Raw genomic sequence first — 16,184 nt, 5'->3', positions numbered from 1 at the left:
AATTGTTTTGACCAGTTAAAGGGTAGCATTGCCTGATTGCCTGTTTTAAAAAACAGGTTTTTTCAGTCAAAAAAAAAAAAAAGTTCTTGAACTGCCCGAATTCTGCCCGAGAGCAGCTCCGTACTTCTTTTTTTGTTCACAATTTGATTTTGGGTGTACTCATTTTAGTTGAATTCAAATAGCTTATAATTGAACAACTCGAATATTTCAGCCCTTGCCCCCTTTATTTTCGAGAAGAGAGTATTTCATTTTTTTTCTTCGGTTTGCCAGAGGTGCAGCGAGTGCGTGCAGAATTCCTTACACTGAGGTGCAGAAGCAGACGAAAAAGTGTAGGACCGGTTCTGCAAAGTGGCAGCACCTGTGCTAGTTGAGGAAGCGGAGCACAAATCAAAGAAAATTTCATACTGATATAAAAATTTGTGCTTTGCACTTTTTGACTATTCATTCAGTTCAGTCGGTGCCACTTGAACTAGTTCTTACGGCACAGGTGGATCGAGTTGGACGCGAGACTGTAGATTAACCTCAATTTGTGCAGGTGCTTTAAGCGTTTTAAGGCAATGTCCAGCATAAAACCCAGTCTTAACGTAATTTTTTGAAGCTGTGCTTGCAAACGGTTAGTGGCATAATAATGATATCAATCAACCACGTATCAACCTTATGTTGGCACGGGGCACGTGGAACGGCTTGCATTCTCGGCTAATATGGCGCCGTGCACGAAAGCCGGGACGGTGAGCTCTGCCGATTCTGCAGTTTAGCTTGTCTGTGACAGAGTGCACCGGCGCCCTGTAGTGAGTCGCGTCAACCTTGCAGCACTTGGCTAATCTCACCCGGCTGACGCTTCCCTCGCGGAACGCCATGGCGCCTCCACGAAGCATGGGAAAGCGAAACCAACATCACCGAAAAAGCGTCTTTTCCAAGCACCTGCGCTCCACGTACAACTGCATCATGACGGATCTGCGCAACTTCAGCCTTGGCCGGTTCGTCAAGGATCCGGGAATCGTCTACTTAGTCGTGCCATTCCTCCTAATCTTCGAGTTTGTGGTGAATATGGCAGTGATCCGTAAAGTGCCTTGTAAGTATACGCGGAACGGCTATCTTTTTTTCGTCTAACGTATTTTTGCCAGTTTTGTTTTATTCGTGCTTGTTTCGGTGCACACCACCAGCTGTGATCTCGTAATATTTCAGAAATCACCCATTTTCAAACCCCTTCTGCTGCACCAATAGCTGCGTCAGTCTGAAATTTAAAGGTTAAGGTGGCGTTTTGGTGTTAATCGCTCGCTGTTCCTCTGCGTAGTTTGGTCATTTTTAAGTTTTATAACATTTCAAATGGTTGTCTGGCTGCTAAAACTGCTTTCCCAGGCATTGTGTCATTGCCTCCTCGAATTAGATGCCAGGTTCGTACCCCAAGAAGCGCTACCAATTCATTTCTCTACTGCCTTTGGCCAGTGCTCCTTGCGGTAGTTGGTAGTACCTGAGGGGAATTTAAAGTGCGTTTAACCTTGAAGCCGCGCAAAACAAAAATTATTCATGTTCATTTATTTTGTGATGTCAGGAACAATAATTTTGCAGCAGCTAGGGCTTGCTGATAAGCCGGTTGCACTTTACTTGAGATGAGGAGAAAAACGAAAAAAGAGGTCAAACGTTTGACCTCTTTTTTCGTTTTTCGTTTTGACTGACGAACAATGGAGCGCAGCTTATTTGGGCACGAAAAATGTGAGCGGAATGCAACAATAGCATTTTATCAGCAAGGTGAAACAATCAGAGTTGCGACATTGTGTCAACTATTGCGTGTTGAATTGATGCAGTGGAATTAACCTGGCATGCACATGAACTCCTTTGCAAGTGGTCCACACCTGTGAAAAGAGCAGTGCATTGCCAGCAGGATACCTGCTGCTTCAACTTTCGATGACTGCGGTTTTCACGCAGTATCCTGACCAGAGAGAGTGTGAAGCATATTTTTGTAATCAACACTTGTGCTACCAAGCTGTCGGTGTCGCTTGTTTAGAAAGAGATCATCTACAGGTCAGTTTAATCTTGCTGCATCCATTCGGCGTGCAACAACCGCCATGACATTGCAACCCTCTTATCACCGATCTGCTCGTAAAATGCTATTTTTGTACTTTGCTCACAATTCAGAATATATTTTTCCTACTGCAATAAAGCATGCTCAGTTGTTCGTTGGCACTTGTGTTGAGTGGCTCTTTTCATTTTGCATTCACACTTCGAGTAATCATTTTACCAAATTATTGCAAATAGCAAATGCCAAAGTTGGGTAATTTTTTTATGCAAAAATGGGCAGTGGAGCTGGCCGCCGACAGTATCTGAGGGGGCGGTAACAGTATTCTTCACCCTCAAAAGTGACATCACGGCTGCAGTGGAAAACAAAGTGACTTTCCTGATTTCCCGTAGCGGCTTTCCGGCTTGCATAGGCCCACTGCCAGCCTGTTTCAACCTTGATTGCAGCTTTGCTGGTTATAATATTCAACTGGCTGGAACAGACAAGATGGAAAGTGAGTGAAAGCAGAGGAGTTATTGAGGGTGTATTGCACCAAGATGGTAAGTTGGGCGAGTTAGTACAGGTTCATATTGAAAAACAACCAGTGCAAGAAGGAGAAGGATGAGCACTGGTTGCTTTTCAGCATTAAGGGGGAACAAAAACGGAAGTGGAAAAAAAACCCACCTCCCTCTGGTATTTAGAGCATCCTATAACATGACCTCATGATGTCACTTAAAGGGTCCATGAAGAGAAAATACAACTTTGTTTAACTTTAAAGAGTTAGGCTTCAGTGCCTCACTCAGCTCCACTCCGGCCACGAAAGACGTTTTTTAACCAATAAAAACGCAAGAAATACTTAAGAACCTTCAAATTTCGCGCCACAGTGACGTGTTATCGGCGCGAGTGACGTCATATGGGCCAGCACTTTTAAAAACATAATTTTCAGTGGGTTAGGTGCACGTTAGCATTCAAGTGATTCGATCAAACGGAACTAGCGGCCCCACTACAATCGTCCAGTCATGTGTCCTGGCGATTGATTAGTTCGGCCGCCGTCAATCGCCCAAACAAGATTCTGTGACGTCATAGAAAAGTTGCTGGAAACTGGCTAGCAAGTCGCCACAGCTTCACACATTTTCTTTAATATCTCCGTTATTTTTTGGAAGTTTGCGATGAAATCGGTATGATTTTTATCAGGACAAAGCAGCCTTTCTAATGAACCAAACTTGTATTTTGTCTTCATGGCTCCTTTAAGTCTTTATTTCTATCGTGCTTGGGCACCATTGTTATAATATGCGACTAATGTTCAGAGTGTTGCAGGAATAACTAAGTCGCTTTAAAACTTTTGTTGTGAGCAAGTTCTGAGAACGGACCTTGGCGATCGTAACGGAAAAAAAAAAAACGCTGTGGAATGGAACCTGCTTTCACCAAAGCAAAATGCTTTGCTGTCTTAGCAATGATAAGTGGGGCAACCGTCCTGTGGCGTTAACTTTTCTGTCATGTTAGGTAAGGTTTAATGGCTGCCGTCCAACAAAATTTATCTTTCTGTCATAATGGCTGATGTTTTTATAAGTGAAAATCATTTCTAGATTCCATTCAGGTAGGCACAGTTACCAATCTTGATGTTATACAAAAACGGTCACAAAACGCAACCTTTGTGCGAACTTTGAATGAAAACGAGCAGGTGGTTTGTGAAAGATTACGGATATTAAAGGGGCTCGCTTATTATTGCAGAACCCTGTGTACCTTATTAAGCCAGAAGTTGGCATGTCAAAATGTAGGATTGCCCATGATTTCAGGGTGGGAAAAATAACTTGCTTCTTTTTTTTCCCCTAGACACTGAGATCGACTGGAAAGCATATATGCAAGAAGTGGAAGGGGTGCTAAATGGCACCTTCGACTATGCTCAACTGAAGGGTGACACGGGCCCACTTGTGTGAGTCTCTTTTCATCACTGGTGCCTTGCCTGTCCTTTGTGCATGCACACTATAGACTATAGTTTATTACAATTCTTCACAGCAAGCCTTGTAGAGGGCTGGCCATACCAAAATGCAGAAAGAAGATGGTCTGCATCCTACTACTCACAACACTCAGCCTGATATGGTCTCATAGCGTAGAATGTTGTCATCGCAAATCCTGTTGTGTTTACCACTCGTCACACCACACACTGTGCGTCCTCATCCTGCATGGTAGTCACTCAGCAGAGGAAATGGTGTGGCTTCTTTTTTTTTAATGATTACAATGCAGATATGAGAGCTTTGTGACTGCCTCACAAATGCTCTGAGGGGTACCAGAGTATGTGTAGCAAAAGATCGGAAGGTAGTAGCAAACTCACATTGCTTGCTGTAAGCATGTTACAATTCTTTTTTTTCCAGTTCATAATAATTTGGCTGATTATGTGCCAGCGTGGCCTGACGTCTGAACTCGGAATGAAGCGAGAAATTTTATGTGCTTAAGGGAACTACCACATTTCGCAGAAGTTGTTCTCACTGGGGTAATAGCAAAAAAATTTTAACTTTTGAGGAACAAGCCATGTGAGAACCCCTTTATCTGAGGGGCCTTTGGTGCCCTTATGGGTTCCCTGTAAGAAGGGTAGGCAAACTGTAACATGAAGGTCCTTCACGGCCATCTTGGTGTTTGGGAAGCGGAAGGCTGTCATTGCTTGTGGGTGGACAGATAGAGCCCCTTTAGACGATGGAGGTAAGCATTCTGGCTTCTTGGCACTGCTGTAGCGCAATCCCACACTCCCTTGAACCAGCCGCTGCCCACACTGTGGTCTCTGCTTCCTGCAGAGACCACAGTGTGGGCGGTGTCTCTGCGTTTCTCGCTGATCAAAGGGCACTTGCAAACTGGGCACGCCAGTGTGCCGGGCTGGACTGCGTCCAAGCAGGAAGGCATGCGCCCGAGTGAGTAGGCGTGCATGGCGGGTCAGTGACGGGGGGGGTCGTTCCAGGTACCCCGCGGGCTTTGTGTACATCTTTGCGGCCCTCTACTACGTCACAGACCAGGGGAGGAACATTGTGCTTGCCCAGTACCTGTACGCGGGCCTGTACCTTGTCACTCTGTGCGTCGTCTTCAGCCTGTACAACAAGACCAGCAAGGTGCCCCTCTCACTCCTTCCTGGTGGTGGCAGAGTCGGGAGCGCAGGTGGCAGAGCGGGGCTTCTCCCGCGCAGGTGCCACCCTATGTGCTGGCCCTGATGTGTGCCACCTCGTACCGGGTGCACTCCATCTACGTGCTGCGGCTGTTCAACGACCCCGTGGCCATGTTCCTGCTCTACGCGTCCGCTGCCTTCCTGGTCAGGCGGCGCTGGCTCCTGGGCTGCCTCTTCTACAGGTGACTCACCCCCCCACATACAAAGGCCCACACTGCCCTCGTTACCTCCTCCCTCACGTGGTGGGGCATTTAGACCAGTCCGTTGTCTGCATCGGCACCTTGTCGTTTTCGTAAGAAGGGGTGTGGATGTTTATTTGCACTGATTGCAGCTGCGGGCAAGGCGCGGAGGAAAACTCCTGGCATGACTCCCGTTCACTTTCCCTGAACCGCAGCCAGCAGCCTGAATGGCCTTTGCTTTTTTTGTTTCCAGCCTGGCTGTCTCGGTGAAGATGAATGTCCTGCTGTTTGCGCCGGCACTCTTCTTTATCCTGCTCTCGACCCAGGGCTTCCTGCACACCATCCTGCTCGGGCTCTTCTGTGCGGCTGTGCAGGTGAAGTCGAGGGTTTGACAGAAGCCCGCCTGGTCGGGAGACACGTTGAAGGAAAAACGGAGACACCGACCAAAAGAAACTGTTTAAAAAAAAGGAACGTTCAAATCGCTGCTTTATCTCGAGTCTTTGGAGATACAGAGGACATGTCACATGCTTCATCGGAACGAATGGTCCCTCCCCCCAATGTAGACGTGCTGCTTACGTCACGTTCTAAAGAAAACATAAGCGTCCATGAGCTCTCCTTCACCCCATTGTGAACAAGGCTTCCGTAGTGAAGTTGAAACTTCTTGAAACAAGGCTTCCGTAGCGAAGTTGAAACTTCTTGTTTGCTGTTTTTAAAGTTTTTAGCACTTTCTTTTGGTCGGTGTCTCCATTTTTACTTCGGATGTGCAGGTGCGTGCCTCTCCTGTGGCCTATGTCCCTTGCACGAGAAATGTTTTCACAGAGAGGCAGGGGAAACTTCTGACAGTGCCTTAAATGCTACGAGGAGAAACAGCTGTTGGTTTCAGTGCAGTTCGTGCTTGGTTGCTTGACGAAATAAAGTTTCGGTTAGTTTTTCTTTCAGTGGTACTACTTGTAAGAACACAGAATATGGTGATGCAGGATTGGGATGCTACCGCATACCATGGCATGTCACCTGTTCAGGTAACAGAGGAGAAAGATATCATGCATCTGGAGGTGTGCTACTATAATCTCTGTCATAAGTGGGTGGGTGGAAGGAGGGAGGGAGGCAATCACACTTTTGCTCCTTGTGGCCAGCTGCTATCTCTTTTGAAATCAGTGCGCCAGTCAGCTTCTCATGTTCGATGTATGACTGTACATGTGGTCAGATTGTCTCCTTGTTCTATGATAAGTTTTAAGTCGCAAACTCTGCCGTCTGTTTCAGGTTGTTCTTGGGCTGCCATTCCTGGTTGCCAATCCAGTGTCGTACATCATGGGTGCCTTCAATCTTGGCCGAATCTTCCTCTACGAGTGGACGGTCAACTGGAGGTTCTTGCCTGAGGACGTGTTTGTAGACCGCAGGTTTCACCTGGCCCTCTTGGGCCTGCACGCCGCCGTCATCCTGAGCTTCCTGCCTAAGTGGATTCGGTGAGCTGTCGTCAAGCGGTGTGCCTTCGTTGATCTCTGTGCGACAGAACCTTTGGTATCGTGTTGTGCTGCACATACTGGCCAGCAATTAATGGGGACTCTGTGTGGCCTTACTTTTCCCCCCATTGCAGGCAACAAGAGCACATCCCCGTTTCCTAGCAGGGGGAAAGGGGCCTTGACTTACTCCTTATTTTTTGTGGGACCTTACTCACATCCAGACAGTTTCTGCAAACAGACCTTCACGTAATTTTCATATGATGGTGCATAAACACGATCACCACCATCATCGGTACATAAAAGATTTGCACATGCCAGTACACATTAGACACCTGATACAGTAAACTGGCAGTGCTTATAGCTCATTTCAGTGTCCTTTTAAGTAATCCTGTCCATAGCCTTGCTGCATAATTCACCTCGGCCAGGCTATGCAGACTTCATAACTGCATACGCATTTGTCCCTTTGCTTCCAGTAATGTTGTCTGCTGTGAAGGGTGACTAAAATAGTTGCTGAAGGCAGAATGTCATCACTAAGTGTTGATCAAATCTTATGTACAGTCCTTGACAAATGAAATGGGAACATGAAAATCTGAACCAGAACACACAGAAATGGAAAATACTTTTCCTGGAGGTCCATGGTGCCATATTGGTATTATTTGGAAAGCCACATTTCGCAACTTTGTTTTTGTAATTAAGTCACGTGTCATCTTGACTTGTATTGAAAGAAATAGTGCTATTTGTGTATTCTGGTTCATATTTTCATGTTCACGTTTCATTTTTCCATGGCTGTACATATGTCCGTACATAAATAACGATATGTCCCCTGCAATAAAGCCATACCAGTGAAGTTAAGCTGTTTCTTGTGATATTTTAAGTGGATGCAATTCTCTGCGTGATTGTTGTCTGCACATATGCACTTAGTTGAATGCTATGATATGTATTTTTCCAGAACAGCTCTGACATCTTTCTTCCTTTTTATCTTCCTAGGTACTTGAAATTGACCGAGTGGGCCACGAACAAGGGAAAAGTGCTGGTCCTTTTTCCAGACCGTATCCTTATATTTGCATTTTTAATGTGTTGTAGTTGACGGCCGAGTGTTCCTTTCCTTAGCAGCCTCTGTCCAGAAATCCTGCTGCCGTTGTTTACGTGCAACTTCATAGGAATGGTGTTCAGCCGATCACTGCACTATCAGTTCTACGTCTGGTACTACCACACCCTGCCCTACCTCCTGTGGACCACAAAGCTCTCGGACACGACGCGGTGAGTGTGGCAGTTCTCACAGGCGCCAGTTTTGATAATTGCAGGCATTTGCAAAAATGTTTCATCACCGCACGCTATTGTCATATAGCAAAACCTCCTGCAAATAATTACTCTAACGGCTCTCTTACTGATGCTGAAACCTTGTGCAGAAAAATTGTATCGTGTCGGTTAGTGTTTAACAGCGAATTTGACAGGTACTTCCAGTTCATTTGCTGGCAATAAATATTTTTATGATACAAAAAAAGCTTCTTTTTCGCAATGTCCATCATTGCATGGAGTAGTTTTTCGTGTAGCTAGATATTTTACAGCAAATGAGCCAGGTACCATCATCAACTCAAACTTTAAAATTGCACTCTAGAATGGCACTTGTGTACAAAATTTGTGTCCAAATTCACCAACACTTTCTGCTGGGGCTTTACTTGAAGATAAGAGGACATGATACATACTGCAAGCCACGGAGCAAGAACTATTGAGGAGGCGCAACAGGACTTGCTCCGGCGGCGCGATAAAGTCACGGCGCCGGGCACGGCACCGACACGCCCTCTGTCGTGAAGCGACAAAGGAAAAAGGCGCGCCGGTTCAAGGTCAGCCAGTGCATATCCGGCTGTCGTCGTGGGCAGGCCGCAGACGACGCCGACGAATCCCTCGCGCGACTGAACTTTCATTGGAGTCGGTTTGCGATGGAAGCAGTCTTCGCGTCTCAAACATCGTTGTCGTAAGACGAAGGGGCTTTGATTTTTCTAGAACGCGAAACCTGCAAAAAAAAAAACGTGGTTGAGAATCTAGGTGTGAATAGTTTCAGTGAATGATGGTTCTTATCCTCTATGCCATTAGTTCATATTCAGACTGTCTAACTTCGCCGCCCTGCCTGTGCAACATCAAAAGCGCGCGCAAATCTGAGAACCCGCCCGCGAGAGCGGTGAGAGTGAACCACTCGTGGCGGTAAGGCGGTGGCAGCAGACGTTGTCTGCTCCGAGATTCCTTCTAGTGCTTCGTTTCAAGCACGGTACGGCTTGTAACTTGGGCAGTATTATAATAGTTGCTGCTAAAATGCCCAGCGCTTCTATTTATTTATTTTGCAGAAAGAAATCTGGCAATTTTCACAATATATTAGATCATATTTCGATTTTTGTGCGTCGCGTCCGTAGAAGAACATGTAAACTATGGCGACGCGCTTGACGCGCCATCTGTTGTTCTGTTCCGCAAGCTGCATTTCCTCCTCGCCAGACAGTGACATTAACGCACCGCCCGCCCACACTGTCCCAGCCCGGCAGATTCCCCTCCTGAAATACTTCTTTCTCCGTGCTGCAAGCTTTCACTGAAATGTAAACGATTTGCTCAAGTGGCTCCAACTGGGTTGAAGCTCTCCCAAGTCCACAATAATATCATGGGAGATTGAACTTATTTAACTTTCATACAGGTCAGTGCTGGTTTATCGTAGAGCAGCTTGAAGAGACTAGTGGGGCTATGTGCACGTGCATCAGGTATGTTCTACTGCAACTGAGCAGCACAAGTGAACAAGTAAGCCTAGTAGGCAGTGATCATGCACGTAGTATTGGCCATTTCACCGCACAGTTTCATGCTACAGCACTGACTCATGTGGCTTCTCGGTGCTCTCGGGATAAAACATGGAATTGTAGCTGATTGTCTGATTGTGGTACAAGCAGCCACAATTTGGGCCCTAATGAACAGGAAGAAAAATAATGCACACTCTTCTCCCACTTTTTCAATATCTATCTATTTGTGCCATCATTTGTGCCATCAGCAATTGCCCCCACACATTGTCACCCTGAGTCAGGGGAGGAAGAAAACTAAGGAGAGTACCCTAATATTTCAAACACATTGAAAAAAAAGTGTCGGAAGTGGTGTCACGTTATTGAAAACATCCATAGGCAGCGTGGCTTAATTTTTTACGGTTAAATCTGGCTAAATGCAACGGGCAATTTTTGCAGTGCTCTGACAGAGCTATGGGTGTGAATGAAATCAGTGGTGGAGATGGTGAATACAGCTGATTTCCAAGAGATTTTGCAGCGCCAGCAGGTTTCTTTGGCATTCGCGTGCCTCAGCATGCCCTATCAGGTGCTCTTTGAATAGAAGGGGCAGCAAAGGTGAAGAGCTGCCAAAGAGAATGGGAGGGGGTAGTGCAACATGGATTGTAGGCGGGCCAGTCGTTACATACTGGAGCGGTCAACATTGCGGAAAGACAGGACAGTTCTCACTCGCAGCTGAAGTTTATTAGTATCGCTTAACAAGCAGTAAACGGGAAAAACAGGGAACAGGTGACTGAAGACTATAGGAACAAATTACAAACACACACTTCAAGAGCACGATTAAAAACAACAATGAAACCTATAACACAGCAATCGCAGACATGCCATCTGCGTAACGCTGGCTTTCCAGATTCACTCATCAGCAGCTTGGGCTACAGTCTGTTGAAGGACTTGCGAAAGCCACTACAGGGACAGGAACCTCTATCAAGAAAGAAAAAGGAGGTAGCCATTATACCGTACATCCATGGTGTAAGCTACATGCTGAAGAGAATAGTAGGGCAGTCAGGTGTAGAACTTGTTTTTTCGGCGCCTAACAAATTAAATAGCATTTGCTGCAAAGTAAATAGTGAAAACCCAGTCGCAAACAGGTACACAAAGAAACATGCAAAGCCTTTGGTTCAATGCCAGCATGAGGTAATCTACAAGATCCCATTGTCATGTTGACACTCGTACGTGGGGCAAACAGGGCGCTGCCACAGGAAGCATGCCTGCTTGCGAAATTCCTGTGCTGCTCGCCTTTGTTTCAGCAGTGTTGCATGCTGGCTCGGTATGCAGACAGGATGAGGTGAGAGATACGAGAAGCCTGGGAAATCCGTAGCCGGAAACAGGATTGCGTCAGCACACCCTCCATTGCCCTCACGGGGAAGGAAATTGATTTTCTTGACGGCTAGGGGAGCTTGTGCGTGTGCTCTGATATGAACTGTGCTGGCGGATACAGATACGTCTCAGCAGTGCAAATTGCTGTGTTATAGGTTTCATTGTTGTACTGTTGTAAATGTATGTTTGTAATTTGTTCCTAGGGTCTCAAGTCACGTGTTCCCTGTTTTTTCTTTTTATTGCTTGTTAAGCGATAATAAACTTCAGTCGTGAGTCAGCGCCTGTGTCTGTGTGCTATCCTGTCGTCCTGTCTTTGCGTGCTGTTGATCGCTCACAGGGTAGTGGGCTCTGTGGACATCTCGACACGGCAGGAACGGCTGTGGGTGACATCAGGGCCGTATCTGAGTATTCCTTCCTCCATACCCTGGATCCACCAACGGGTGCATCCAATCTCCATACATTTTCCGTTCCATAATTGCCTACCATAATTAAGTGTAGCTTGTATTATACCTGGCATATTTGCTACTCTCCAGTGGCAATCTTTGATTGGTGCACACCTGTTTGTTGGCTTCAGGGACCACGAAAGCAATATTCAATTTTGCTTTGATTTTTTTTTTTTAATGATTAAGCACCTAAAATGGGCCATGAATACGACATGCAAGTTTGGTTTATTCGAAAGGTTGCCTCATTAGAATAACACTGATACCACTTTTAATGCAACTTTACTCAAACAAGATTAATGAGGAAGACAGAGAATAGCCATGCAACACCCTAGCTACTTTTCCCCACTGAGCGTACGAGGTATTATGGGCAGTTTGTTGCCGTTGGCTAAGGCCAACAAGGTACAACGAAATTAAATGGGTTATAGGCTTGCAGAACGAGCTATTTGTGCTTAAATTAAGGACACATTCTTTTTATAGCAGTAAGAATAGTGGGGTAAACAATGACGAACGCATAAATGTAGAAGCACTGGTGCATACGGTGCGCACTATGCCGGCCAATGCTGCACAGCCATCGGGCGCATTTGCCTTGTCTGACATGACGCTGGCCAAGCGGCAAAAGCGACAATGCCACTTACACGACCTTGCCTCTCGATTCATATGCAGTGCTTCACCACATGATTACTATCAACTGTAAAAATAGGCCAGGTACAGGTCTGGTCGGAAAAGGAATCCGTGTGCAGACAGCAGTATCATCGCGCCATCTGTGAAGGTAGACGGTAACCAGTATAACAAAAGGCATGTTTCTGTCGTTGGTGGCAGCCTTAGTCAACATACTAATTTTTGTTTTATGTATGTGCTCTGGATACATCATTGCCGACGTCATGAAACACACGATTCAGCAGGGAGAATTGAAATTTTATCCGGAATTGCTTAATTTCCCAGTGAATAAAGCACTATTTGCTGCCGGACAAGCGCTGGGGGCAGTATAAAACACCAAATCTTTCGAATAAAACAAACGTATCTTGACATGGCACCTTAAAATATACATATAGGTGGTATTCATTGAAAAGTTTAGCTGTCAATTTCTTTGCTTGGCAACACTGAAAAGGCCACGGACATGGCGCAGCTTGTGCCACTGCGGCCGCACGCCGAAGCAAAAAATAACGCCGGCGTGCGTCGTCTGCCCCATTTCAACCCGATTCTCAACGGTGGTGTCAATAGAGTTGTTGTTATTCGCACTCACATTGGAGTCGAGGCATTACTTTGCGTTCGGTGGCCTAGAGCTTGGAATGTCCAACCCATGGGAACTGGCCCACTCGTCGCAGCCAACTCGTCCTAGGAAAACTGGTCATAGGGCAACTGGTCAAAGAGGGCATCTCGTTCTAGGCGATCCCGTACTGGGGAAAGTGGTAGCACTGACCTTCTCGTGCTAGGAAAAGTCACCTCGTGGTTCCAATTTTGGCCGACGTCGAGGAAACGGGGCGATCAAGTTAGTGGCTTCTAATCTTATAATTACTCCCAGGTTGACCTTTTCAGAGTTCGGGGGGTCCTCTGCTTTTGTTAGTTTTTCTATTTTTTAACACATGTTCCTCTGTCCCCTTCTTATTTCCCTTCTTGCTGCCAACAAAAAAAATCACAGCTTTTTACTGGGTAAGGGGTTTCTTTTCAGGTTTATTTTTTTCTTCTCCTTCCAAAAAATATTCGTCACTTTTTCTCTGGAGGGGGGGTCGACTTTTTCTTTCTTTTGCGTTTTCTTTTCTTTCTTTTGTTTTTTTTTTCTTTTCGCGTTGTCTTTTGAAGCTTTTTGCCTGCTTGTGTATATATCTATAAAAAGGGCAAAATGTTGGCCTCTTGTTTGTTTGCAGGGGGTGGTTGAAATTGGCTTTTCGGTTTCAGCACAACTTCCGGTTTCTTTTTTTGCTTTTCGTCTCCTTCTAAAAAATATTCTTCACACTAATTTGTGTGAGTATGTGTGTGTGTGGGGGGGGGGTCAACTTTTAAGTCCAGCCTTGACTTTCGCTCCCATATATAGGTGATATGAAGACTAACAAAACGAAAGTTACCCAGCTTGACAATCATCGTTTGTCAGCAGGCATGAAAACAAAAGACCAAAATAATAAAAAGCGAAAACACAGAACGAAATCGCAATCCCAATACAGCGCCGTCACTTAATTACCAAAAATAAAAAAATGTATTAGAAAAAATACAACGGGCAAACTATATCTAATATAAAAGGCTCACGTCATTAGCTGCACAAAGAAAAAAAAATGAGATACGCTGTCTGGCTGGCGCGTTCCTCGAAGGCGACAAAGGAAAGGGTGGTGAATTGGAGGAGTGTAAGAATGTTTACGCATAAGATGAGAATTATACAAGCTTTTGTACTCTTTTATTTGAACATGATAGACGAAAAGCGTAAATTGTGACGAGTTGGCCGAGTGTCCAGTTGCCCTAGGTTACGAGTTTCCCTAGAGCGAGATGGCCTATGACGACTTGCCCTATGTGACGAATTCACCTATGGCAAGTTGGCTGCGACGAGTTCACTTTTGACGAGTTCTCCTAGACCCCCAACCCATAGCATGCGCTAGCACGGACAAGTTCCACCATCCCGCAGAGCCCGACGTAACCAGTGACGGCGCGCTCTCATGGTTGCCTGCATGCCTGCCTCGCTATTGAATACAGGCTATATGTAATAGCGCAATGAGTATCTGCTTGGTCATTGTACTGAGATTTTTGCGGTCTTGTGTCTTGTGAGTTAGTTGTAACTCATCAATGTTTGTTTGCTTTCCCCCTACAATTGAGCTCCTCTGCCCCTCTTCTCTTATGTTTTCAGGCTGACAGTGTGGGGTGTAATCGAGCTCGCATGGAACACGTTTCCTTCCACAACCTGGAGCAGTGCAATGCTTCATTTTTCACACCTGGTCCTTCTAGTCAGCCTATGGGTCCAGTGGCCAAAGGAGCCATCCGTGCCGCCCGCTGTGTCCAAGAATAAATGAAACGGCTCCCTCTCTCCCCACCCTCCACCCTCCTCCTCTTGTCTTACAACGGCTGGCACCCGAATAAAGTCCTTTTTTTTTTTTTGGTACTAGTGTTCAGTCAATTCCCCCGAAAAATTCATCTTTATACATTCTTAGCTAAGGACTTTTTTACCATTACATTATTACGCACATTTGAATGCGTTACGAAAAAAAAATTCCCCGCATTTCCCCGAGGGGAAGAATGTGAAAGTGCGAATGCAGGAGTTGAATTTGCGCGGTTCGGTAATATTCGCGAAAGAGAGATCACACACACACACACACAACTACAAAGAAAGAAAGATGCATTTATTCACAGACACCTATTTGTGTTGTCGTTGTACTTGATTGCTAGAGCGGATCTCAGCTTTGAAATTTCGTGTCAGTACTCCTTTAAGCGGGTGCATTAGCCCTTCTCACGCCCGATTCCTGGCCAATCCCCCACGTGGGTATGTGCCATGTCAGCGGCCAGGCAGCGCGCGCCCATCTCCCCCCGTTGCCAAGGAAGACGAGGAGATTCCTGGCCAATCCCCCACGTGGGTATGTGCCATGTCAACGGCCAGGCAGCGCACGCCCATCTCCCCCCGTTGCCAAGGAAAACGAGGAGCGCGCGCACCCGCAGCTGTTGCTATGTGGACGGACGGGTCGCTTATAAAGTGCATTCGCACTTAAAAGGTACGCTGGTTTTGTGCGGGTAGATATAGATATGAGATGGATATGAGTACTACCGTACGTAGGTACTGCATTTGATTTTCAGGCCCGTCGCACTAACAAACTGGAAAGGTTATTGGTTAGTCAGAAAGGACCTGCAGCATAATTTTTTGGTGCATCGAGACAGGTGACCGGCGTTGGCTTGCGGCTTATCCACGCGAGGTGGCGCGACTGAGCCGCGCTCCAGAAAGTAAATGCAAAAATAAAACCCATCTAATGGGGGTCTCTAAATGATGTCGCTTCGCGAAGCTCGCAGATTGTCGACGAACCGTGATTTACCGTCGGTCCCATCGGAAATTGGCACTTGCTTTGATTATTCATGTTAGCCATGTCGGCGCGAAGGTAAGCACATTACGCTGTCTTTCACTGCTGCTAGTTCCTTTTCTTTTTTTCTAAGACTCGCGACATGAGTGAAGTAGTTTCATTCAGGCCGCTTGCTATCGAAAGGACAGAAATTACGAAAAAATAAAGCCTTTACATGTGACCTGCTTCTCTTTTCAGTGCTTCGTTATCTCCGTTAAGTAAGTATTGCCCTGTTAGCTGGCAAAATTCCGTTTGCGTGAGTGCGCACAAGAACCGAGTAGCTGACACGTTGTGATAACTTCGGATCTAAGATCACCACCCTCATTTGCCGACGTCTGCTGGCCAGTGCAAGTTCTCGCGAGACTTATCCGGTGGTTTTCGCAGACACATGTGGCGTCCAGTTTCTCTTTTTTTAGCTGGTCAGATAGCCGGTTACTTGGCAGGGTCGCCTTCTGGAACTTTTGATTTTCGTTTTCTCAGTGCGCGTTTAACTTGTTCACGGCAGAAAGTGAAATATTCGGGGCATCCCACAGTTGTGTTGTAGACAGTTAGTTAATTTGCTTCCAACAGCGACTGCACAACGTTTTCTGCGGTTTCGTAGACGCGACGCCCCACTGGCCAATTTCTATTGCAAGCCGTTGCTTTCCACTAGGTTAGCGGAAACATTTGACAATTATCGTTAAAAACCGTGCGCATAGCCTCTGCCAGACATTGACTCTAAGTTAGAAGAAAGCACCCTCCTAAAAAATCACAGCACATCAGTGATTCCCACAGACTCGAGGTCTTTTTTTTTCTTGTAGAGT

General features: G+C 46.0%; 2 protein-coding genes across 3 annotated transcripts in view; both read left to right on the top strand.

The window, feature by feature from the left end:
• The first annotated feature begins 453 nt into the window (after window positions 1-453).
• On the top strand, window positions 454-14,438 carry Alg3 (Alg3, alpha-1,3- mannosyltransferase). Of its 2 annotated transcripts, XM_077677103.1 has the most exons (10): window positions 454-1,072; window positions 3,830-3,929; window positions 4,947-5,094; window positions 5,169-5,329; window positions 5,580-5,700; window positions 6,587-6,789; window positions 7,774-7,835; window positions 7,911-8,046; window positions 12,743-12,845; window positions 14,187-14,438. In XM_077677103.1, exons 1-10 carry the CDS (start codon window positions 856-858, stop codon window positions 14,343-14,345), a joined length of 1,410 nt encoding a protein of 469 aa, XP_077533229.1. In that variant the 5' UTR covers window positions 454-855; the 3' UTR covers window positions 14,346-14,438. The 2 variants fall into 2 exon arrangements, with proteins under 2 accessions (XP_077533229.1, XP_077533230.1); XM_077677104.1 differs by lacking the exon at window positions 12,743-12,845 and having other exon boundaries at window positions 464-1,072.
• An 822-nt stretch (window positions 14,439-15,260) lies between these two features.
• The window catches only part of LOC144145471 (tyrosine-protein phosphatase non-receptor type 11-like), a 35,025-nt gene continuing 34,101 nt past the window's right edge, over window positions 15,261-16,184 (top strand). Inside the window, exon 1 of the mRNA XM_077677101.1 lies at window positions 15,261-15,420. Coding sequence (XP_077533227.1) covers window positions 15,398-15,420 — 23 coding nt within the window. The 5' untranslated portion in view covers window positions 15,261-15,397. The remainder of the gene's footprint in view (window positions 15,421-16,184) is intronic.

Source organism: Haemaphysalis longicornis, unplaced genomic scaffold (genome assembly GCF_048455015.1).
Source record: "Haemaphysalis longicornis isolate Haplotype H1 unplaced genomic scaffold, Haemaphysalis longicornis Haplotype H1 scaffold_7, whole genome shotgun sequence".
NCBI lineage: Eukaryota > Metazoa > Arthropoda > Arachnida > Ixodida > Ixodidae > Haemaphysalis > Haemaphysalis longicornis.
This window is presented reverse-complemented; position numbering and strand designations above follow the sequence as displayed.